The sequence below is a fragment of the Petromyzon marinus genome, chromosome 19 (genome assembly GCF_048934315.1).
Source record: "Petromyzon marinus isolate PM22_M1 ecotype Great Lakes invasive population chromosome 19, UKy_Petmar_22M1.pri1.0, whole genome shotgun sequence".
NCBI lineage: Eukaryota > Metazoa > Chordata > Hyperoartia > Petromyzontiformes > Petromyzontidae > Petromyzon > Petromyzon marinus.
In genome coordinates, this window is record NC_133685.1 from 12693037 (window position 1) to 12719063 (window position 26027).

General features: G+C 52.8%; 1 protein-coding gene across 1 annotated transcript; it reads right to left on the reverse strand.

Annotated features, from left to right (window-relative positions):
• Positions 1-3: 3 nt before the first annotated feature.
• LOC116943825 (keratin, type II cytoskeletal 8-like) lies at positions 4-20288 on the reverse strand. Its single transcript, XM_032957055.2, has 9 exons — positions 19728-20288; positions 17236-17444; positions 13150-13210; positions 9953-10048; positions 7740-7904; positions 5423-5548; positions 3801-4021; positions 2885-2955; positions 4-1514 (listed from the first exon to the last, which is right to left on the reverse strand). The coding sequence occupies exons 1-9, from the start codon at positions 20049-20051 to the stop codon at positions 1480-1482; spliced, it is 1308 nt and encodes a 435-aa protein (XP_032812946.1). The 5' UTR covers positions 20052-20288; the 3' UTR covers positions 4-1479.
• Positions 20289-26027: the final 5739 nt, after the last annotated feature.

Genomic DNA, 26027 nt, shown 5'->3' on the forward strand with positions numbered 1-26027 from the left:
GCGTTGGGAATTCACAAAGCTTCTTTTATTATTTCCGGCACACGTGAGTACGTATACGAGAGGTTAACCCCTGCCATGAAGACAATGCGTGTGCATTGACCAAAGCCACCTGTGACATCCATTGCTGCTGCTGCTGCTGCTGCTCCAGTGCGTCCAATCAGCCCACTCGCACGCATTGGCCGGACCCCATAGTTGCCAACGTGGCTTCACCGACACCCAGCCCAGCCGCGCGCGCGCGAAGTGCCACCCGACGCCACCCGCGCCTCCGAATAATCGTCGAGCGTCGCAAGCGGGGTTTTTTTCCGTTGTTGTGCCGTACTTCTACGCTCCCGCGACCTCGCCAACCCGACACCGGGCCGGCGCGGGCGATGCGCGGTCAAACGGAGCCCCGCAGTGGGTTGACACGAAGGGCGCCCGTTGCACACTTGCTGCGTTAGACGGGAGTGGTCAATAATGGCGCTCAACGCGAGCTGACGGATGATGTGACGGCTAGCCCCTCTCTCTCGGGACGCTCCTGTGTTGGCGCTCAGCAAGTCGTTCCACATCTCAGCTCCCGCCCCCCCCCCCTCTAAGTGCACCCCCACGGAACGCCAGGCTGGGGTGAGCAGCACCTCCCGCAACAAGACACGACCACTTTTGACAGCTATGCCGGCCATTGCATCATTCTGGCTATTACTAAAAAGCTCGCCCACAAACCCCTCCCCCCCACCGCCGACACCACCGTATTTATTTTCTTTCTTTCCTTTAACTCCAGGACTAAAACGACCTACAGATACCAGTGTCCAAATCAAAGCGAACTTCCACCCACCTCCGAAGAGCCCCACACACTCAAGCGCCAATTAACCTTTTTGAGCCAATTTGAGAATCACACCACACAGCCGGGGGGGGGGGGGGGGGAGTCGCCGATCGGCAGTGCACATTCTATTAGACGCGCAAAACAATTTAGAAAAAAACAACAACTTCCACGTTTGAGGACACGGCAAAAAAAAAAACTACTTCGTCTAACGCAGTGGTTCCACACCCGCTCTGTTTATTATTCAAAGGGACTCTAAATTGTGTCTGCAAGCAACAAAAACAACTCAAGCAAAAAAATAATTAGCGACGTTTCGGGCAACGGCCCTTCATGGCACAAGAATGGCCGTCATCCCGAAGCGTAGCCTATTACATATTTCTTTTTAAGGCCACGGTGGTGTTATTGACGAATGCATTGAGTTGTTGCTGTTGTTGCTAACTGTGTTCGTGCACCTGCGGCGGTTCCCCGTGGACAGTCTTTGCGTACCACCGTCGGCCCACCGACCGCAGGTAGGGAACCACTGACCCAGCAGGGTGCGAGTGACACGTGGGGAAGGACGTGGGACGCGACGTCAGAATGCACACTGCCAAACCGAGCCGCCCCGGGCTGTGGGCCACAATGTCTTGCACCGGTTGTCCCGTGCTGGCCCTCGGTGTGGGTTGAGCGATGTTGGGAGCGGCTCCGCATTAGTAGCTTCTCTTGCTGGACGTCTCGTAGGAAGCTGTGTGCGTGCGCGTCGGAGACACGAGGCACGCAAGACCGTCGTCAGCTTCACGGGTAAGGGTTTTTGTGCAAGACGGCATTATGATTGGTGATTGATTTGTGTGTGCTTTAGGCTGTAGTGTAGCGGTTAGCGCATTGCGCTATTAACCCGGCAGCCGGAGTTCGATTGCCGCTCATGGTCAACAGCGGTGACGATTATCTGAACCGGTCGTGGGCCTCCCTTAGGTAGACTCGGCCTCAAATAATTACCTGCGGTGTGTAGTGAACACCTTCACTGGGGAGACAAAGGCGGCTGGGCGTGGTTCTGGCCACCCACCTCCTCATGTGCCGTGCTGTTAGCGAGTAGCACCTTCATGGGTGCTACTCGCAAACAGCACTTGCCCCAACAGTCTGTTCAGGCTATACGGGGGATCTTTGTCGTGTTTTAGGCCACGTCACTGATCTGACCAGATGCGTGTCGATATTCCTGGATCGTGTCCTGATGATGCTTGCCGTAGTTTCAAGCCAAACGTCGCGTATTTGATCTGCGAGATTTGGCTGCGAGCATCGCTCTTGAACCCACCGGTGAGGGCTGAGCGAGCCCAAGCAGGAACAAATGGCCCCACGTGACAATTATATTTAATTTGTTTGGCTGCGTCGGGTGGTGGAGGGTCTTGACCGCACAAATTTGGTCGGATCGTTAAGTAGCGGGCTGACAGCAAAAAAAAAAACACAAATCTATTGTTAAGCAAGACAGCCAATCGCTCGTGTCCTCTTCAGCCCCAGGGCATGCTTTGATCGTCACTGCAATCACATGGGTGGTTCGCCACTGTTTCTGTTCAGCACAGAGAGACGCAGTATGCGATGAGATGCTATATCTCAACTTGCCTTAAACAAAACATCTCTCCATTCTTGTTTGGCTTGTTTCCTGCCTTAGTTTTTGCCCCTGCCTGATTGTGCAAGCGTTTTTTGAGCCGCAGCGAGCGCCGGGTTTCCGCGGTTGTGACACGCAACTCGCGGATGCATTATTTCCCCTTCGCACCGCGTGTTGCGTTGGCATGTCCGACGTTTCGCTCGGCACGCTGGGGAGCCCTCTGGCAGGAATCGAATTCGGCTCCTGGAGGAGCTGGACAAGCTGAACTCAGTCCCTAAAAAGAAGCTCCCCCAGGGCGTGGAGCGAAACGTCGGACATCGTTGCCCAACGACGACCTGAGATGCAGTTACCTTTGCCCTCTATATACTGTTCATCCAAAGGGAAATGTAGAGATTTTTAGCTTACATTTGTGTATCGCTGCGCAGTGTCAGTTTATGAAGGTGTATTTTATCTTTCCGTGCGGGGGTGGAGGAGAGGTGGAGGGGAGGGGTCGGGGGGGGGAGTCTGTGGCTTACTTGAGACACTGTAGCCTCCATATCCTCCCATGCCACCCAGGTTGGCCAGCCCAGCAGTTACATTCTGCAGCCTGTGGATAACAACAACACACGCACAGGTGCACACACATTGCTTATGATGTATTATTACGCCTGTTTGTCCAGGAGAGCCTTGGTCATTAGCAAGAGTCTTTCTCAGGAGGTCCGTGCAATGCCTTTTTTGGAGTTGGAGGGCGATGTTGCTTCTGTTGCCGCCACTGTGTGTGATTCCAAGTGAGTAATTTGCAGGTCAAGTTTCAGCACTGGCATGTTTGGCCAACTGTATGTTTGGTTTGTTGTTTTTATTAGCCCAGTTTAGCCTAATGCTGCAGGGGCGAGGGCTTATTGAAGCCAGAGGTAAACAAAAAACAGAACCGGTTTTATTTCCAGAAAGGGTAAAACCTATTGTTATATTGTTACACCTCGCCTGGTATGCAGGAGGTCGTGGGTTCGATCCCAACCCTGACGCCTGCTGCTGTTTATTTGGAGCCCATTCTACACTCGTTTAGCCCCTTTATCCCGCCAAGCAAATGCTGCTTGGGCATGCAGTGGGTGGTCATGCGGGCTACATAACCCAGGTAAACGTAGCCTCGCCTGCCGAATGACCTCACCGATGGGACTGTGTCCAGATCTATTAAGGAACTGTTTGCTCCTCACACAATCAAGTCTGATTAAACCCAGAATGGACCGTAGGCAGGCACAGAAGCTCCCATTATGGGATCTAGAAAACCCCCCAAATATAAAAGGTCCCCCGTAGAGCCTTTAACAGACTTTTTGGGGCAAGTGCTGTCAGCGAGTAGCACCTATGAAGGCCGGCACGGCACACGGAGGGGGTGGGTGGCCAGCCCCACGCCCGGCCGCCTGAAGCCCCGCGCACACAGACAACGCACGCGTGTACCTGGACTCCTCTCCCTCCAGCAGCTTGCGGTAGGTGGCGATCTCGATGTCCAGAGCCAGCTTGACGTTCATGAGCTCCTGGTACTCGCGCACGTGCTTGGCCATGTCCTGCTTGGCCTGGTGCAGCTCTTCCTCCAGGCGGGCGATGCTCTCCTTGGCCTCCTTGATGGCAAGCTCCCCGCGGCCCTCCGCCTCGGCGATGGCCGCCTCCAGCTGGGCGCGCTGCGTCGACGAAACGCGCCAAGAGGGCATCGTGGCCCGTCGTCAGTTTGGCTTTCAAAGTGCGACAAGTGTCGCCTACTGGGTGGGCCGGCAGCACAAACGATTCCTAAACGTGAATGAAACTATTTAAACCCAGAAGATGAATTCCTGCAGTCACGAAAGCTTTAAATCGAAATTTAACCGCCTCTACGGGGAGGGATTCCACATAACCTTGAGCAAGTGCTGTCTTCCGGACAGTCCTGTTTCTTCACCTGAGGAAGGCTACTTGTGTTGTGGCCGAAACGTCGAGAGAATTTTATTCTGTTATTATTATTTTTATTATTTTATCTCCATTCTATGTGACTTTACCGAAATAACCCAGAAGATGAATCCCTGCAGTCACGAAAGCTTTAAATCGAAAAGAAACTATTTAATTTGAATGTATTGACCCGTGAATGCCTCGGAGAGTCTGATATACAGGAGGTTGTGGGTTCGATCCCCACCCTGACGCCTGCATATTTTGAGTTTGCATGTCTCTCCCAGTGGTCACGTGGATTTTTCTCCGGCTACTACATTTCCACGTGATAAGCCACATCGTTGGGCTATCATTTGTGACCAGGTCACTTCTGAGAACGAGCTATGTATCTCAGTGGGCCATACCTGGTAAAATAAGAAGTTTAGTTTAGTTAGTTGAGTAGTTTATAAACATTTTTTATGAATGTGTTTTTTTTTTATCTGGAGGGTCCCGGATTGACACGTTTGGTCAACATCATTTGTGCAGCTTAATGTCGAAGGAAAAATAATCCTCAGCATGACCACCTACAACACCTAGCAAGCCCTGGTGTTCACCCATCCCAGGCTCAAGCCTGCTTAACTTCTGAGCTGTGATAACATTGGGCGTGTTGAGTAATAATAGGCATAAATAAGTATGTACATATATATCTCCATAATGCAGGTTTTTTTGGGTTAGATCGCGTAAATATTACATCCGCCACCACCGGACACAGCCAATTAGTGAGGTTTATCACGTAAACAGAACGTGACAATTCTTTACTAGTACAGCACACCGGTGTGTTGGAGAGCAAAGCCACAACATTTACAGCCTATCAGCTGGTGTGAATCCAGAAAGAACCACAAAGAGCCGCGGCAGCCCCGGCAATTTCGTCCACGTGCCGGGAGCTCCACCGGTCACCCACTTCGAGGCCGCGGTCCCCGGACAACCTTCCCAGCCACGTGCAGGGCTTTAAACGTCGGACACCGAACAACGCCGCGGTGCAACCCGCGGTGGCGGGGAGAGGCGGCGTGAGCGGCGAGGAACGAGGCGGCGGCGGCCGTCCGCGGGCAACGCCGGAGGGCGGCCAGCGATCTGTCACGATCCGTCGCGATCCGTCGCGATCCGTCGCGATCTGTCGCGACACGCACCTGCTTCTTGAGGGCCTCGATCTCGGCCTTGATGCGCTGGACCTGCCGGTTGATGTCGGCGATCTCGCTCCTGCTCTGGCGGAGTTCGTCATCGCCCTTGCCGGACATCGCGTTCAGGTCGGCAAACTACGGCGGCGGAGACGGGGCGAGACACGCGGTTACAAACGAACGAACGTTAAGAGTTGTCACGTTGGAGAGTGGCACCTAAGAAGGCAGCCACGGCACACGAAGGGGTTGGGTGGTGAGCACCACGCCCGGCCGCCTTTGTCTCCCCAGTGGCGATGTTTACTACACACCGCACCAGGTACTCATTTGAAGCTGAGTCGTCCTAGGGGAGGCCCAAGGCCCGTTCAGATAATCGTCACCGGTGTTGGCCGTGAGCAGGAATTGAAGTCGGGTCGCTGGGTCTGCGGTGCAGCGTGCTCACCGCTGCACTACCGCTTCCCATACGGTTGTGACACATTAGTTTGAGAAGAGTGTGCAAATTTAGACACTATCATCATCATCATTGTCATCCGTGATGGTAAGCCTCACTCGGGCGTCATCATCTCCCACCGTCCTGCAATGCAACGATCCATCAAGCATCTGGGCACAGGCTGATGTCAGAATCAGAATATTTACATGTTTGTTGAACTTCTTTCGCATTGTACATAGCCAATCATGCTAATCAGAGGTGCGGGAGAAGGACAACAAGCTAAACACCAAAATAAGTTGTAAAGAAATGCGTTATCAATCTCCATTTAAACGTGCACAGCTCCAGCGGCTTCCAAATATCCTGGGAAAATCCGATGAGCTATGAAGCTCTTTTTCACGGATGTCCAGTCGGGGCGGATCAGAAAATCCCAACAACAAAAATACACAGAAACCATCTGTTGCTGCTGCTGCTACTGCTGTTACCGCTGTTGGCTGTTGCTGCTACTGCTGTTACCGCTGTTGGCTGTTGCTGCTGTTGCTACTGCTGTTACCGCTGTTGGCTGTTGCAGCTGTTGCTGCTGCTGCTGCTACCGCTGTTGGCTGTTGCTGCTGCTGCTGTTACTGCTGTTGGCTGTTGCTGCTGATGCTGCTGTTAACGCTGTTGGCTGTTGCTGCTACTGCTGCTGTTACCGCTGTTGGCTGTTGCTGCTGCTGCTACTGCTGCTGCTGTTATTGCTGTTGGCTGTTGCTGCTGCTGCTACTGCTGTTACCACTGTTGGCTGTTGCTGCTGCTGCTACTGCTGTTACCGCTGTTGGCTGTTGCTGCTGCTGCTACTGCTGTTACCGCTGTTGGCTGTTGCTGTTGCTGCTACTGCTGTTACCGCTGTTGGCTGTTGTTGCTGCTGCTGCTACTGCTGTTACCGCTGTTGGCTGTTGCTGCTGCTGCTACTGCTGTTACCGCTGTTGGCTGTTGCTGCTACTGCTGTTACCGCTGTTGCTGCTGCCGTTACTGCTGCTACTGCTGTTACCGCTGTTGGCTGTTGCTGCTACTGCTGTTACCACTGTTGGCTGTTGCTGCTACTGCTGTTACTGCTGTTGGCTGTTGCTGCTACTGCTGTTACCGCTGTTGGCTGTTGCTGCTGCTGCTGCTACTGCTGTTACCGCTGTTGGCTGTTGCTGCTGCTGCTACTGCTGTTACTGCTGTTGGCTGTTGTTGCTGCTGCTACTGCTGTTACTGCTGTTGGTTGTTGCTGCTGCTGCTGTTACCGCTGTTGGCTGTTGCTGCTGCTGCTACTGCTGCTGCTGTTACCGCTGTTGGCTGTTGCTGCTGCTGCTGCTACTACTGCTGTTACCACTGTTGGCTGTTGCTGCTGCTGCTGCTGTTTCTGCTGTCGATGCTGCTCTTAGGGGCCGTCCATAAATGACGTCACGCGATTTTTGACGATTTTTGACCCCCCCCTTTCTCACACGACGTCACAAAAAGTCAGACCCCCCTCTCAAATATGACGTCACAAAGCTCTGCTCCCCCCCCAAAAAAAATAAAACATGCTTCAAATCACTTTAAACTATTGTCATTATAGTGCGTATTTAATGTGGCGCTGCACTCTGATGTTGCAGGAGAAAACTTTTATTAAAACGTCTATTTAATTAAGTAGAACGTGTTGTCTATATTTATTTAAAATTACGCATTTTGATGTGACGTCACATTTCTCAACCCCCACCCCCCCCTCGCCACACATCGTCACAAATGTCTGACCCCCGCCCCCTCCGCCCTAGGTGCGTGACGTCACTTATGGACGGCCCCTTACTGCTACTGCTGGCTAGCTGCTGCTTGCTGCTGCTGCTGTTTCTGCCGCGCTGCCTGCAGGGAGCGAGGGATGTGCGGCGAGCGCTAGCCGCGTGCCTTGCTCTTGTAGAAGGCGTCCGACTCGGCCTTGCTCTTGGCGGCGATGGCCTCGTACTGGGCGCGGACGTCGGCGATGAGGCCATCCACGTCCAGGTTGCGGCTCGTGTCGATCTCCACCGTCAGGATCGTGTCCTGGATCTGCGACTCCAGCTGGCGCAGCTCCTGCTCCGTCGCGACAGCGACAACAACAACAACAACAAGCGACGGGCAGGGAGTCAGCAGGCGCGCCAGCGTGCGAGCGAGCGTGCCCCTCGCGCGCCGTGCACGGACTTCGCAGGAGGGGAGACAAGTCTCCGCTTGGGGGTGGTGGAATCTTTGTCTCTGTGTGCGCCTTGTGCGAGATGTAAAGATCGCGCGTTTGGGATGCTCATCCAGGTGGTGGATTTGGTGGCGTGACACGCGATGTCTCGCCACTCGGGTGACTCCGCCCGTGGCTCCCTTCGCGTCGGTGGAACACGACGGCGCCAGGGAGCGTTTAAATCGGTGCGGACGAAGAAACCCCCCCCCACTCCTCCCCAGCCCCCGCCCCCCACGATCATCGCTGGCAGCTTTTGGGAGCGGGACTTTCCGAGCGCGTCGGTAACCTCCCTCCCGGACGTGTGGACGCAGGGGACATTGCGGCCTTCCGCACCTCGCCTCCGCCACGTGCACTCGCGTGCGAAGCGCATTCATTCGTTGGTAATGTCAAGCGCGTGAAAGCCCCCCCCCCCCGTCACGTCGACGGATGCGGGTTCTGCCCATCGACGGTCGACGTCAATTGTGGAGTTTACTTGGGCTTCTCGCACGGGAGACGAGGAGTTTGACCCTGTAGACTCGACAAGTTCGGTCACGTGAGTGTAGTCGTTGTTGGGCTGGGGTTTAAAGCAGCACTAGCCTCGCGTATGCATTATGCGTGTGTGGACGTTGAACTTCTTTCGCGCCGTACGTAGCCAACCTTGCTCATCGGAGGTGCGGTGGGAGGACCTCACGCGCGCCCCATTCCTCAATAGTGGACGCGTGTACAATAGGCAGGTGACAATGCCCTCCCGCCCACACACACGCACGAGATTGAGGGCTCAGCTTGGATTAGATTTCGAAATGGATGTATTTGTTTCGTTTTATATATATTTACCATGTCTATTGTACGGTTTCTGTTTTTCTCAAAGAGTATTTAAAATCGGCTCAACGCAAAAAATCTAGCTTGACCAGTTGGAGCGATTTCATTTAATCCCTGCTCGGGACCCATTGTTGTCACGTGACCACGTGATCACGTGGTCACGGCTCACTCACCAACTCTCGCTGCCCTGCTCCTGTGTACGCGTTCGTTCGCGAGCGCACATGCTCGCTCGATGTCTGTCTTAGCTCGCCGAATCGACGGCTCTTTCTTGCTTACTCCCACTCACTCACTGGCAGTGCCGGATTAAGCTAGTGCGGGGCCTGTAGCATTTGTTATAAGGGGTCCCTAAAAATAAATAAGTAAATGGATAAATAAATATTGAAACACATTTTTCACTCGGATAGTAAAGTAATTGTATTTTTTAATTTTCTATACAGCCAGATAATACGACAAATCGCTAACCTTAAACACCCAGTCGTTCATAAAAGTTGAAGGCAGTATAGTACTATAGTAATAGAGCAAGTGCAGAATCACTGAACCGGAATTGTAAGCTTGAAAGCATTTAGCACTGGGCCCTTGAAAGTGCGGGGCCCGTAGCATGTGTAGCTACTTTTGCTACGAGGATAATCCGGCACTGCTCACTGGCACATTCGCTCACCCGCTTAACCGCTCACGCATACACTCACGAACTCAATGACTCGCTCACTCAGTCACTCTCTCACCCGTTTGTCACACGCTTAATCGCTCACTAACTCACTGGTTCGCCCCAATGGCTCATTGACTCACTCACTCTCTGACCCACTCACTCACTCGCTCACACACTTCATTCCTCACTTACTCTCTCGCTTGCCTACTCATTGACTCACTCTCTGACACACTCACTCACCGACTCACTCGCTCACCCACTTAACTGCTCACATTCTCACTCTCTCGCTCGCCGACTCATTGACTCACTCACTCACTCTCTGACCCGCTTTCTCACTCACTGACTCACTCGCTCACCCACTTAAGTGCTTGCTCACTCGCTCACTATCTCGCTCGCTCGCCGACTCACTGAACCACGTACACAGACACGCGCACACACTCCCACTCGCGGAGGTCAAATGCCACTGACCTCTGCGAAGATCTTCTTGAGGAATTCGATCTCGTCCTGCAGAGCCTCCAGCTTCGCCTCCAGCTCCACCTTGTTGAGGAATGCGTCGTCCACATCCTACCCACCCCCATCGAAGACCAAGCCTCAGTTAGACTCTCCACACCGACCAAGAGCACCAGCGGCAGCAGCCAACACGAACACGTGACTTTACCAAAAGAACCAAAGAACACGAACCCCAGAGTGTGTCAGTGGTTTCCAGAGGCGGACTTTGCAGCAGTGAGCACTCGTGACTATACCGTGCCGATGAGTCTTAATGAGGACGGAACCGGTCTGCAGTTATCCGCGTCTGTATCGCTGCTGCCTGCCAGTGGGCTACTCTCCTTCAAATGTATGCTGATTGTGTCCTCAGACAAGAGGACCACAATGCAGTTCTTAGGAACTGTTGATGGGTTTGTTGTTGTTGTGCGTTCTTTACACGTGGCTGTGTGCGTCCTAGGAACGGCAACAGTTCGGCATTGACCGGTGGGAGCTGTGGTTTTCACCGGGGCTTGATTCCAGCCGCGTCAGTCATGGTGCGGCGAGCAGATCTTAGTATCTCTCGCCGTGGCTTCTTCTACTGATACTACGACTAACCCCACTGCCGCTGCAGTCACGAGCCACCTGCTCCAGCCTACCTGCGCCCCACAAAAAAATAAACGGCGAGAATCTAAGCCATTGTCGGAGCTATCGAGCGTGCAGGCGGTGCAACTGCACCGGGGGCCAATGGGTCGGAGGGGATTCCCAGTCGCCAGGCAATGCAGAGGTGGGGAGGGCGTGGTAGTGGTGGGGGGAGGGGGGGCAGAATTGGACAGGGGCCCTCATTCCATTCATTGCGCTACAGCCCATGCCAAAGACGCTACTTCGGCACAGCGTGGGTGTTTAGTCGTGGGTCTTTACCCTCCGACTCCCACCCTGAGAAATCATCGTGGAAGCCACGTATTTTTTTGCAGCCCGCTACATTTTGCTCCAGACGCTGGCACGAGTGGCGGGGTTCTCGTTTTGAACGAAAGGTCCGCCGCGTTGCTAATCTGTGCAAAAAAAAAACCCCGGTTGTCAAAATCACAATTTGTATTTATACCTGAGGAATTCGGTAAGCTGTAAAGCTCTTTCTCACAGATGTCCAGTAGGGGCGGGTCAGAATGTTACAGCAACACACAATACAAAAAAAACACGATAGGAGTGAAAAGTAGAGGAAAGGTCAGCAAATCACTAAAATAAATATATAGAAATAAAACAAAAATTGTATTTTACCAGCTAAAGCTCACTGTGAGCTATTAGCTTCTTTTTCAGAAGCGACCTGGCCACAAATGACGGCTGTCATGTGGAAATTTAAAGCATTCCAAATACTCTGAATAAAATGTGAACGCAAGTCTCCGTTAGCTTTCTGTGCCATTGCCGCCTCCCCCCTCCGCGTGTGGCCGATGCGTGTCCACGATCAAAGCGCCAAACGTCCCACGTAGCTAAGCCACAGGCGGTTGACACTGAGCAGTGTGCCGAATTCCAATCCCGACTGCGTTATGTTTGTGGTTAAGTGCTGGCCGTGAGCTACGTCGTGCGGGAGGTGAGTGGGAGGCGAGGCTAGGGGTGATAGATTGCCTGGTATGGAGGATGGGAGGGATGGATGGACGAGATAGCATTTGCCAGAGAAGGGCCCTGTGGAAATAATGATAGTTATGATTTTTTTTTTTTATATACTGGAGGAATCCCATGAGATGTAAGGCTCTTTTTCACAGATATCCAGTAGGGGCAGGTCAGAATGTTACAACAACAAAACAATACACAAAAAGCACGATAGGAGTGCAAAGAATGGGAAAAGTGAACAAATCACTTAAAAAATATATACGAATAAAACTAAACGATATATCTTGTTATCTTACCAAGTAATGTCATTTGTTTACCCAGGGACGCCTGAGTCTCAAGATTATTTCAAGGAGGGCATCGTGCTACATTGGGCTGCTTGGCTCAACTGAATGTACTCTTTGGTTCTATTCGGTAAAGTCACGTAGGTAAAAATAACAAAAATCACGACGTTTCGGCCACAACACAAGCGGCCTTCATCAGGTGAAGGGACCGGACTGTCCAGAGGACAGCGTTGGAGCTGTCCTCTGGATTTTTGTTATTTTATTTTTACCTACGTGACTTTACCGAATAGAACCAAAGAGTATGAATCCTTGCAGTCACGAAAGCTTCAAATCTAGAATCAACTGATTGTCATTAGTCGTTCGGCTTCGTGGGGGGGGGGGGGGGGGAAGAGAGTGGAGAACACGTGGAGAAAACCCAGCACCCACGCTGGGCACGAGGGGGTGACACTCAATCTTGATTTGAAGCTTTCGTGACTGCAGGAATCCATACTCTTTGGTTCTTTCGGTAGAGTCCGGTAGGTATAAAATAAAATAAATCACGACGTTTAGATTGCAACACAAGCAATCATCATCAGGTGGGAAAGCCGTAGCAATATTTTTTTTGCTGAAGTGAGAGAGATGCCGTGGTAAGAGGTTATATAGGTGAGATAGGGGGGAGGGGCAAGGGGGAGAGGGAGGAGGGGGTGGGGGTGTGGTGTAGGGGGAGCGCTGCGTGGACGCTAGGGGAGGGAAGTGAGGCTGGGGGGGGGAGTGGGCGGGGCTGGAAGTGGGAGGCCGAGGGAGTTGGGGATGCGTGGGGGAATAGACTCGCAGTGACACTCAGCACTGCCGATCTTTCTTTGCCACGCCTCGCGGCCCATTAAAGCACCAGCCGGGATCAAAACCTGCTTGGCTTCTGACGATAATCGTGCACGTTCAGAGGGATTTAGCCATGGCACGTTAAATAAATATTTAAATAAGGTAAAGGTGCTGCGCTGCAATTATTTTCTCGGCACGTGCCGTGTATACCGATACCAATGCCCGCCAATCCCGCCACCAAGTGACGGCGACGTCACCGCGGCGCCTGTGCCAGGCAAGGTGCACTTTGAGGCCCACGTGAAAGTGTCGAAGGCTCGCTGACCTCAGGAGGAGGTCCACGGGACATGCGCCAGGTGCCACCATGGGCTGACTGACCGAGACGGCCGGCAGATGCGCCCGCCTGTGACTCCCCCTACCCTACCCACCTACCGTGCCCACTGTGCATACCTGAATGTACCTGCAGACAGAACATGGGGATTGTGGCAGAGGCTCGGTAGAGAGCAGCCCGGTGCAACTCACCTTCTTGACGACCACGAACTCATTCTCCCGCTCAGTGCGAGTGTTGATTTCCTCCTCGTACCTGTGACGGACACAATGGGCAAATGGAAACGACGGACACAATGGGCGATGGAAACGCTGAGCAACACACCGGCCCTCCCCCAACTCCACGTCTCCAGCAACAGGTTGACGTCAGTGCCAGGCGAGGTGCACTTGGAAGTGTCTCGAAGTGCTCGCTTGGCAGGAGGTCGCGGGACGGGCCCAGATGTATGACAAAAGACAAATATCCCGCCACCTACACCCCCACCCCCCCCCCCAAAAGCATTGAACAGACTGTTGGGGCAAGTGCTGTCAGCGAGTAACACTTGAAGGCCGGCACTGAACACGGGGGAGGTGGGTGGCCAACACCACGCCCGGCCGTCTTTGTCTCACCAGGGATACTCATTTGAGGCTGAGTCGACCTAGGGTAGACCCAGGACCGGTTCAGATATTTTATTTTCACCCACGTGACTTTACCGAAAGAACCAAAGAGTACGTCACACCGGTGTTGGCCGTGAGCTGGAAATCGAGCTCGGTTCGCCGGGTTCGTAACGCGGCGCGCTATGCCCACGCGTTGTTGTTGAACTTCATCCGCGCCGCACGTAGCCCACCGTGCTCATCGGAGGTGCGGGAGGAAGAGGGCAACGCTGGTGTTGGCAAGCGTGGGGGTCCCGCATAAACACTCGCCGATCGTCACGACTCGCAACGTAAGCGCTCAAAGAATGCGACCCGCTGTGCGTGGATGCGTCTCATCACTTGGCACCGATTGTGGGAGGGCAGGGTGAGAGAGAGAGAGAGAGGAGGATGCGGGTGGCGGTGGTGGTGCTTCAGTGCGTACGCCTTGTCTCGATTACGCAGCACTTGCCCCAACAATATGCTCAGGCCTATATGGGTGACCTTTGTCTGTGTTATGCAGATGATGCAGGAGGAGAGCGATTGCCTGGCCGCTGGTAACGATCAGAAGTCAGTTTTCGTTGCGTTTATTTTTTTACAAGGTTTAGAAAGTACCACACCGGTCAAGCGGACCGGTAACAAAGAAAGTTGGCCCAAGGCTATTGCGATGATGATTATTGTTGACTTAAAGCTTTCGTGACTGCAGGAATTCATACTCTTTGAGTCTTTCGGTAAAGTCACGTGGGTATAAAAACAATATATTTATCCTGCTTCGGCAGTTTGCCTGCTGTATTTTTTCATCTGAAGACGATTGCTTGTGTTGCTATCGAAACTGTTGTGATTTTTAAAAATTATTTCTCTATCTACGTGACTTTACCGAAAGACCCGAAGAGTATTATTGTTGTTGTTGTTGTTTATTATGAGAGCTCGGGGTGTGGGGGTGAATGACGATGGGATGGAGGGAAGAGAGAGCAGCGAGCCTGGTCTGGCAGTGAGTGCGGTGGTTGATATCCAGCACGGGTGGATCGGTTTTAATGGAAAGATATTTGCTAAACCGAGTTGGTCGGGTTGTTAAATCGAGCTACATTTATTTTCTTTTTAGTGTTAACCCAACACTTTGAAGGGGCCTTTCTCCCCCATGCCGTGCGGGCGGTGGTGGAGGGGGGAGGGGGCAATTTGACCATACTTCACCACGTCTGACCAGTGCGGGTTGAAGGGTTATAATCACATTGACGAAGGTGTATACTAGGGTACACTCTTTTTCCGCACGTGTCCTCCCCCGCTGTGTACATACATTTACAATGTAATTACAACATTTGCGTTGCATTTAACCGTGTATTAACATGGTTTAGTCAGCGAAAGTTAAACGCATCATGCGTCCAACCGGCGTAGCTTTAATAGCACACACAGATGTTGATTGTAATTGGATATAACTAATTAAGGGCATCATTGCGTTCGCCAGATGTGGGGAGGGGGTGTTGTGGTCAGGCCTCAAATAAGTCCCTGGTGCGGTGTGCAAACATCACCGCTCGAGAGACAAAGGCGGCCGGCCGTGGTGCTGCACTTGCCCCACAACACAAAAAAGTGTTTCTCAAGAGACTCAACACTTTTTTTGTGTTGAGAACCACGCTCTGCCGCACGAGGCTCACCCACCCTAGCGGCTGCGAGGTGCCCCAAGGGGTGGCAGTTTGGCAATGGACTCAATCCTTCTGTGCGTCATCCGCTCGTTTAGCTGCTGGGTTTGCTCCGGGTTCTCCAGTTTCCTCCCACACAACAAGCCAAATAAATACTTGATAAGAGGATTGGCCAAACACCCCCTCCGCCCCCACCCCCGCAAGCAGGACCCTCTTGAGAAAAGTCTCGAGACTCAGTGAGGCTTTCCTGTTGTAAATTATTGCTATTCCTAATTTTATTCCGTGCTATCTTTGGACCTGCCAAGTGTGGAGACTTGCTGCTGCTGCTACACATTACCGCAATATTACATACAGTTTATACTCGTGGTTCTTAACCTTTACCGCAGCCTTGCACTGCTTTGGTTCTACATCGTTAAAACACGTTAATAAACACACACAGAGGGTTTGATGAAACAAACTATTTGTACTGACGTGCCCCGTGCTTATTTTGTTTTTTCGATTATTTATATGAAAAAAATCTGGCATGTCTCGTACACCCCAAAAAAGGGTGGTATGTCTCGCACCCCCCAGAAAGGGCATCTCGCACTCCTAGGGGGTGCGTGCACCCCAGGTTAAGAACCACTGGTCTTTATAGGTGTCGGGGAGTGGTGCCGCAGTGGTTAGCGCACTGCGCTATGAACCTGGGCCGGCCCTACTTGGATTTTCAGGGCCATGGCTCAAATATAATCCAGTGGCGAATCATATTTGAACCGGTCATGGACGCCCTGCTTGTCAGACAACTCACTCAGTTAGTTCAGTTAATTTATTTGGTATAGCCCTGTGAGCCATTCGGCTGTTGAATCGGGTGCAACCGCAACAAACTAAAAAAAAAGAACAAGAAACATCTTAAAGTGACTACGCGCAACAGAAAGAATCCAGGGAAAAAAACAGCAAAGTCTTCCAGAAAAAGCACCACATATCAACGCTGTGTGCAAAAATTCCAGTGGGATGCAAGTCACCCGCCACTGTTCACCGTTGGGTGAAGTATGGTCATGGACGACCTCTACGACTGCCGCGGCGTTTGACAGGCGAGCGTTCACCAGTGAATAATTCCCGGGATGATTTGCAGAATTGTACAGTGTACAAGGCTGAGTAAACGCAAGTAGCGTCTGAATCAACATGCGGGATCGCCGTCTGGTATGAGCCACTCCCTTCTCGCTTTCACGATCAGGGCTGAACAAACACTCGTCTAGAGTTACTCAAGGTGGGCCGCATCTCGCCTTACGCACCTCGGTTGATGTCTCTAAACACAGACAGGTGAGTGCCATGCGAAGAGGCATGGCTCAGTGTCCAGGTGTGCGTGTGAACGTGACACATTTAAAATAATAGTAATTATTAATATAATAATAGCGTGCATATCCTGCCCGTAAAGTAAATCCTGAGAATGTTTTCTCGGAGGGAAGATTTTTTTTGTAGGTCTCGTGGAAGCTTGCACAGGATGCTTTATCATCTCACCAGAGGTTCAGAGAATCGACCGGACTTTTTTCTAATTGCACTGTTCTTACATTTCAATTGGTCGAGCAACTTTTTTTAAAACTGTGACTGACTGTGGTCAAACGTAACTTGTCCCGCGTGGCTCATATTGACTTAGCACTTATCCTTAAACAGATTATGTGGCGATGCTGCTGCGTTGGCAGTGGTGCGCAAACACTGTTAACAGTACAAAAAAAACACTCAGCACACTCGCCAATACCACTATTTAAAAGGCGACGTTTAGTGCAATAGCCCTTCTTCATAGCCCGTAAATACAACTTACCCACTGTGTCCTACAGTGCATTTAATTGACATAATATACGATGCATTCTATGCACGAGTAGGGTAACAGAATTTCTTATTTTTTTCATATCGAGCACATTCATATTCTATTACAACCCCACATTTTATTCGAATGAATGACACTTATGGAAACGCCGGTACCACATACACACGAGGCAAACTTTGCTTGCCCCTTCAATTCCCATCTCGCGCGCGTGCGTGCGTGCACTGGACCGCGGGCCCTTACTTGGTCTTGAAGTCCTCCACGTGGCCTTGCATGGCCTGCAGCTCGTTCTGCAGGCCCAGCTTGTTGTTGGACAGGCTTTCCAGCTGCTGCTTGAGGCCCCTGGTGTAGGCATCGAAGAGCCCGTCCAGGCCGCTCACCACCGTTCCGCGCTCGTGCAGGGCCCTCCACTGCGCCTCCAGAACCTTGTTCTGCTGCTCCAAGAAGCGCACCTGAAACAGCAGCAGCAGCAGCATTATAGACGGCAGTTCCCGAGCCATCGTAGACAGCTGTTACTACGCGCAGGCGAGTTGGAAGACTCGCTGCTACCTACCGGTGGCAGGGTATAGCCGAGTTGTCACGACTGTGAACAGCGTGAGGTTGCCGAGTTGTTGGCGTGAGACCTTAGGAGGTACTGCCGGGTGCTTAAAAGCTGCCTGCTGCCTTGCAACAGCGTTAATGTAACGCCGAGGTCTTTTTCGTTGTAATTGATGACATTACGACGGGTTCAACGGGGGCAGCAGCTTTACCGGGGAAGTGGTGGGCGGTGTTTCAAACGATTCGGACGACACACCACCGCCACCATATCTACCCCGCTCACACTCTCGCCGCCGCTGTCGGCAATGCCGTTACTGGCCCGGCGCAGTCGATCGTTGGCGAAAAGTTCACGGGGAATCGAAATCGTCCGCGTGAACGTCCCCATCGATCGCAATGCGCGTCATTTGCAAACGTGGTGGCACAAACAAAAAATTTTACGCGGCAAAAATCGACAGCTGGGCACGACGCGCAGCGCACGCGGGTAGTGCGGTGTGGTCCGTCCCGTCATAGTCACGTGGCCGACGCATCGGCGACCGCCAGAGGGTAGGCAGCGGTTAATATTTTAATTGAAGGGGTGCGACTTTCCATCAAACGAAATTAACCGCAACGACAAATTCGTTGTCGGTGGAGCCAACGTTGTGGGCACGTCGTGCGCACGTGTTGCGACCAAAAATAGACGCGGAGAAGAGCACGGCTGATACTATTGTTAAATCGGTGCAGATGAAAGCGATTTCTTCAATTCTGGGAGGAGGAGGAGGGAGGGAGGGAATCTTCAATCGAATATGAATAATGTTACACAGAAGGCTTCTAGAAATAGACACGCGACACGTTATATACAGTTCGTTTTTCTTTACTTACACGCGTTCGGCCAACAGATGCAAAAAAAAGAGAGCCCCGTGCTATCTGTGGTGCCTCTCCGCTTGAAATGTGGACGAGGGAGGCCACTCCGAGACCAACCAAATCTAACCCCTAACTCGTGCCCTCACAATTAGCCGCCCTCGGCCAAGCGCCAAACATGCGGTCAAGTTTGTTGTTGTTGTTGTCCCCCATCCCTCTATTGGTTCAACACCAGCTGCTTGATTTATAATTCATGTGGCCACGACACGACGGACGGCCACGTGCCCAAAGTTACCCACGACAACGTCGTCATCATCATTATCACCATCGCAGTGTTGCAAACGCATTCATCGATGCGTCGATTCTATTCTCAAAGCAGGTGAGAGCCCAACTAAGACTCCGAGAGGGGGTCTCTTATTGTCCCCCAAGCGACGTGAAGTACGAATGTCAACACGGAGTCTCCGCTATGATCTGCAAGGTTAAGTGACAATGACTCTTCAATAAAATTAGTTTTCAGTGCCATCGGACTACTTTTTGACTTTCCAGGCCAATATTTACTCAGCAGCAACCAGTTTGCTTAAATAAATGCCGCTGGATGATATTGTTCTGGAAAACCATGGCGGCACCGATGTGGAGACACAGAAGGGAGCTAAACTTGAACACGGATGCTATTTTACAGTCATCATGCTATCCTCATCATATGCAGGTATCATGCTATTCCCAACACGCACAGGTGCCGTGCTATTCCCAACACGCACAGGTGCCGTGCCATTCCCAACACGCACAGGTGCCGTGCCATTCCCAACACGCACAGGTGCCGTGCCATTCCCAACACGCACAGGTGCCGTGCCATTCCCAACACGCACAGGTATCATGCTATTCCCAACACGCACAGGTGCCGTGCCATTCCCAACACGCACAGGTGCCGTGCCATTCCCAACACGCACAGGTATCATGCTATTCCCAACACGCACAGGTGCCGTGCTATTCCCAACACGCACAGGTGCCGTGCCATTCCCAACACGCACAGGTGCCGTGCCATTCCCAACACGCACAGGTGCCGTGCCATTCCCAACACGCACAGGTGCCGTGCCATTCCCAACACGCACAGGTGCCGTGCCATTCCCAACACGCACAGGTGCCGTGCCATTCCCAACACGCACAGGTATCATGCTATTCCCAACACGCACAGGTATCATGCTATTCCCAACACGCACAGGTGCCGTGCTATTCCCAACACGCACAGGTATCATGCTATTCCCAACACGCACAGGTGCCGTGCTATTCCCAACACGCACAGGTGCCGTGCTATTCCCAACACGCACAGGTGCCGGTGGAGGGGTGCACCCCGCTCCGCTCACCTTGTCGATGAAGTTCGCGAAGCGGTCGTTGAGGCCCTTGATCTGATCCTTCTCCTGGGTGCGCACGGGAAGGATGCTGCGGTCAATCTCCGGGGGCGGCCCGCTCAGCATCGCTGCCGAGGAGGCCGAGAAGCCACCGAAACCGCCGCCGCCGCCGCCGCCGCTCCTGAAGCTGGCGGACGAGAGGACTCCCTTGCGCCCTCCCGAGCGGCCCCCGGCGGACAGCGAGGTGCTGCTGAAGCCACGCGAGCCGCCGCCGCTGCCGCCGCCCACGCTGATCCTGGTGGAGCTGCTGCGCACTGTGGAGGACCTCGTGGAAGCCATTGGTCGACGGGGAGTCAATTTGGTGTTTGGCTGGGTAAGATTAAATTCGGAGCGCTTGTTGAGCGTGCGCTGCAGGAGGAGGAGGGGTGGTGGTGGTGGTGGATAGACCTGGCGGGTGGTTCTGAATGGGAATAGAGGGAGAGGTGAGTGAGCAGAGTGAGGGTGAGTTTGAAAGTTGAGTGTGCGGGTGGCTCGGCGAGAAACGCAAAACCGCGGGGCCAGAGTTTGCGCGCAACATTTTTATAAGCGGCGCGTGGCCACAAATCGCTCGTGTCGGGGGCCTTCCCCCTCCCCATACACCGCCCGAGTGACACGTGAATGGGCCCTGCCATTGGTCCGAGAAGCCGCAAGTGGTACGTCTCTTTCGCCCCCTCCCACGGGGGCGTGCGGCCAAGGGGGGTTGGTGGGTGAGCGTGTGAGTGTGTGATTGATGGAGGCGGTGGGGGAGCGGGGCGAGAGAGAGAGGGAGGGAGGGGGTCACTCAGGTGTTCCCTTACCTCTCATGAATGATGTATGCGCTCCTCGCCGTGAGCGGCTCGCATTCTGAGCCCCAACCACTTCCATTTAAGGCGAAAACGTGGGACCTGCGCATTGTTCAGCTTTAGGGCTGGGTTGGTCAGCGCCTATAGTATCGGGGAATTAGGGGATTGGGGTGCAGGCAGTATGACTCAAGCTACAGGTATAGGTCTAGCAGTGGGAGTTGGGATTTGATGTAGGGGCAGTTTAGACGTGGGTAGTTATCGGGATAGAGTCGGGGGTAGGTGTTTAATGTTTAGGGTTAGGGCTCGGGACAGAGGTAGGTATAGGGCTTAGATTAGGTTATCTTAGTCGGGTCAGAGATGTGAGAGATGGGGGGTCGGGGTGGGATTAGGCGTAATGGTTAAAGGGTAGGGGTAGGGTTAGTCGTAAAGCTGGGGCTAGGAGTAGGGGGAGAGGCACGGTTACCGTCAGGCATTCTGAATACGCTCGCTCTGGCACTTAGAGCCAAAGGTGGCACTGCAACTTACAGACACACGCTGATGGTTGAGTACAGACACACGCTGATGGTTGAGTACAGACATACGCTGATGGTTGAGTACAGACACACCCTGATGGCTGAGTACAGACACACGCTGATGGTTGAGTACAGATACACCCTGATGGTTGAGTACAGACACACCCTGATGGTTGAGTACAGACACACGCTGATGGCTGAGTACAGACACACGCTGATGGCTGAGTACAGACACACCCTGATGGTTGAGTACAGACACACCCTGATGGTTGAGTACAGACACACGCTGATGGCTGAGTACAGACACACGCTGATGGCTGAGTACAGACACACGCTGATGGCTGAGTACAGACACACGCTGATCGTTGAGTACAGACACACGCTGATGGCTGAGTACAGACACACGCTGATGGCTGAGTACAGACACACGCTGATGGCTGAGTACAGACACACGCTGATCGTTGAGTACAGACACACCCTGATGGTTGAGTACAGACACACGCTGATGGTTGAGTACAGACACACGCTGATGGTTGAGTACAGACACACCCTGATGGCTGAGTACAGACACACGCTGATGGTTGAGTACAGACACACCCTGATGGTTGAGTACAGACACACCCTGATGGTTGAGTACAGACACACCCTGATGGTTGAGTACAGACACACGCTGATGGCTGAGTACAGACACACGCTGATGGCTGAGTACAGACACACGCTGATGGCTGAGTACAGACACACGCTGATGGTTGAGTACAGATACACGCTGATGGCTGAGTACAGACACACGCTGATGGCTGAGTACAGACACACCCTGATGGCTGAGTACAGATACACGCTGATGGTTGAGTACAGACACACGCTGATCGTTGAGTACAGACACACCCTGATGGTTGAGTACAGACACACCCTGATGGCTGAGTACAGACACACGCTGATGGTTGAGTACAGATACACCCTGATGGTTGAGTACAGACACACCCTGATGGTTGAGTACAGACACACGCTGATGGCTGAGTACAGACACACGCTGATGGCTGAGTACAGACACACCCTGATGGTTGAGTACAGACACACCCTGATGGTTGAGTACAGACACACGCTGATGGCTGAGTACAGACACACGCTGATGGCTGAGTACAGACACACGCTGATGGCTGAGTACAGACACACGCTGATCGTTGAGTACAGACACACGCTGATGGCACAGTACAGACAAACGCTGATGGCTGAGTACAGACACACGCTGATGGTTGAGTACAGACACACGCTGATGGTTGAGTACAGACACACCCTGATGGTTGAGTACAGACACACCCTGATGGTTGAGTACAGACACACCCTGATGGTTGAGTACAGACACACGCTGATGGCTGAGTACAGACACACGCTGATGGCTGAGTACAGACACACGCTGATGGCTGAGTACAGACACACGCTGATGGTTGAGTACAGATACACGCTGATGGCTGAGTACAGACACACGCTGATGGCTGAGTACAGACACACCCTGATGGCTGAGTACAGATACACGCTGATGGTTGAGTACAGACACACGCTGATCGTTGAGTACAGACACACCCTGATGGTTGAGTACAGACACACCCTGATGGCTGAGTACAGACACACGCTGATGGTTGAGTACAGATACACCCTGATGGTTGAGTACAGACACACCCTGATGGTTGAGTACAGACACACGCTGATGGCTGAGTACAGACACACGCTGATGGCTGAGTACAGACACACCCTGATGGTTGAGTACAGACACACCCTGATGGTTGAGTACAGACACACGCTGATGGCTGAGTACAGACACACGCTGATGGCTGAGTACAGACACACGCTGATGGCTGAGTACAGACACACGCTGATCGTTGAGTACAGACACACGCTGATGGCACAGTACAGACAAACGCTGATGGCTGAGTACAGACACACGCTGATGGTTGAGTACAGACACACGCTGATGGTTGAGTACAGACACACCCTGATGGTTGAGTACAGACACACGCTGATGGTTGAGTACAGACACACCCTGATGGTTGAGTACAGACACACGCTGATGGTTGAGTACAGACACACGCTGATCGTTGAGTACAGACACACCCTGATGGTTGAGTACAGACACACCCTGATGGCTGAGTACAGACACACGCTGATGGTTGAGTACAGACACACGCTGATGGTTGAGTACAGACACACCCTGATGGTTGAGTACAGACACACGCTGATGGTTGAGTACAGACACACCCTGATGGTTGAGTACAGACACACGCTGATGGTTGAGTACAGACACACCCTGATGGCTGAGTACAGATACACGCTGATGGCTGAGTACAGACACACGCTGATGGTTGAGTACAGACACACGCTGATGGCTGAGTACAGACACACCCTGATGGTTGAGTACAGACACACCCTGATGGCTGAGTACAGATACACGCTGATGGCTGAGTACAGACACACGCTGATGGTTGAGTACAGACACACGCTGATGGTTGAGTACAGACACACGCTGATGGTTGAGTACAGACACACGCTGACGATGCATTGAGTCTTCTGTTGGTGCTCTTTGTGAATGACGTCTCACAGGGCATCTGTGCCGCGGGGTAAAATGAATTGCCGTCTTTAATGGCAATATTTCATCATCACCCTCATTCATTTCTACTAAACCCCATGTACGTGTTTACCCATCCAGCAGAGCCGCACATAGTCGTATGACTCTTTCAGCAGGGTCCTGTCACTTCATTGGGTTTTTATTTAAAGATGTGTTCAGCCTCAATGGCGAGTTGTGTTTATTGTACAAGTGGGAGGCAATCTGGGAATCCGGAGCAATACCCCACGCGCGACAGGGTGGCCACACTCTATCACGCCCCCCCCACCCCAGTACAGATGGATACAGATGGAGATTAGTTCACACTGGCGAGCCAGGGTATATGGAAACTTCCTCGACCGCCACGTGGAAGGGAGTTTCACAAGAGGTGTGCGATCCAGCAACCCTCTCCTCCACAGGGCTGGATTATAGGCCACGTGCTAAGCCACCACTGCACGATGCGTATCCACGTGGGCTACGGATTGATCCAGAGGATCGTAGGTGGTGGATGTTGCCTATAGCAGAGGCGCAAAGGTTTGGACGCTTCGATCTGAACCGCATCCACTTCGGTTTAACTATCCGGCCACGGCTAACGTCAGTGGCGAGTAATATCGTAAGCGGCCCTGGCTCCCCCACTTCGCCCTTACCACAACCGTGATCGACACGGTGTGTGGAGAAGGCCTCCATCGAGCAGTAGATTATGAGTGGAGGTATATATATGTCTGCACACACCTTTCCGTTCTTGCAGGAATATGAATTTCCCCATCATCGTCATCATCATCATGACCAGCTATGATCAATCCACTGCTGGATAAGCCTTAAGCCGTGGCCATCTCTCATCACGACCGACACTGCGATGTAACAATCCTATACACATGTCAGCTGCAAGCGAGCTGATTTAATACTTACATCCTTCTCTACAGTCATGATCGCACAGTGTCTGTATATAAAGATAAAGATCCCCCGTATAGCCTTAACAGACTGTTGGGGCAAGTGCTGTTAGCGAGCTTCTTATGAAGGCCGGCACGGCACACGAGGGGGTGGGTGGCCAGCACCACGCCCGGCCGCCTTTGTCTCTCCAGTGGCGATGTATACAGGTGTAGTGGCTGACTTGGAGACGTAACTTCTTGTAGGCAATTATTTAATTTAACACGGAGCACACTTTGTCCACTTTATACAATACACACGCGTGGAGGAGGGATATCAGATGACGCGCGCACAGTGGAGGGGAGGAGGGGGGGCTCAGACGGTGCTGGACGAAGCGAAACCCCGGCCCGGGTCCGAGCTCGGGTTAGGAATGCGGCGGAGGGAGGGTTCTAAGCGCGGGGATTTTCGAGAGAGAGAGATCCTCCGGGCCGCTTATTGGGTATTTGCGTTGCGACTTAAAGCTGAGCGCGCGGGCGAGGCGCACGCAAATGTTGCTCCTCGGCATTGTCCAACAGGGAGCGACTCGGTGCGATCAAAAGGAGGCCAAGGTGCAGCCCCGCAATGCGCTCGCTCGAGACAACTGCTAGGCGGAAGGGCCTCCACGCCGAGGGGGACGCTGGCGCAAGCTCCTCTCTCTACCTGAGAGCAGGGGGGTTGGTCCACGGCGGCTCTTTAACTATTCCTCGGTGGCGTTATTTAGGGGCCACCGTCTCGTATCCACGTGACTTGCGGCTGGTTTAGAGGGTGCTCGGCCGACTCTTCCAACACCGAACGGACTTCGTGGAAGGGCTGAGAGTAGCCACGCTTTGATCCATAAAACCGATCAACTGCTTTTGATGTGCAAAGCTATACTCCTGGGTGGACAAAGGGGTTTGCGTGCGGGGTGGGGGGATTTAAGAAACTTGCCCGGGAGATGGAATCGAACCGGTGGGCTACGCACTGCACGTCCACCGTGTCAACCATAACACCACGGCAAACACATCCGGCACAAAGCTATAAATCAACGATAGCGACGAGGAGACTGCCAACCAAATCCACAAAAGTATGATGTATTGAGCTGGTTCTTTACAACAAAAAACCACACACACACAAATGGCACCGTTCCCAATCCACTGCTAAAAATTAAAGGCCCCCCCACGCCGCGCGGGTTATGGGTTTTGCTTGGCCATACTTCACCACGATGGTCAATTGCGGGTTTGGTGAAGTGCGGATGTTATCCGTGGCCTGGGGCGGGCTTGCGGGGGAAGAAGTGGCAGCTGGAATGGGATCGTAACCTTGGTTTGCAAAATGTTGTCTTCTTTAGAGGTACGGGCGGGGATGGGTGACGCTTAATTACAGCCGAATAGTGCAGAGCACTGACCGATCAGAATAATTGCCCTCCCCTCCCCGCCCCTCCCACCGTGGGCCCCCGAGAGCTCATCAGGCCGAGACTGGGCTCCACGGCGTCTCTGCGTCTGAT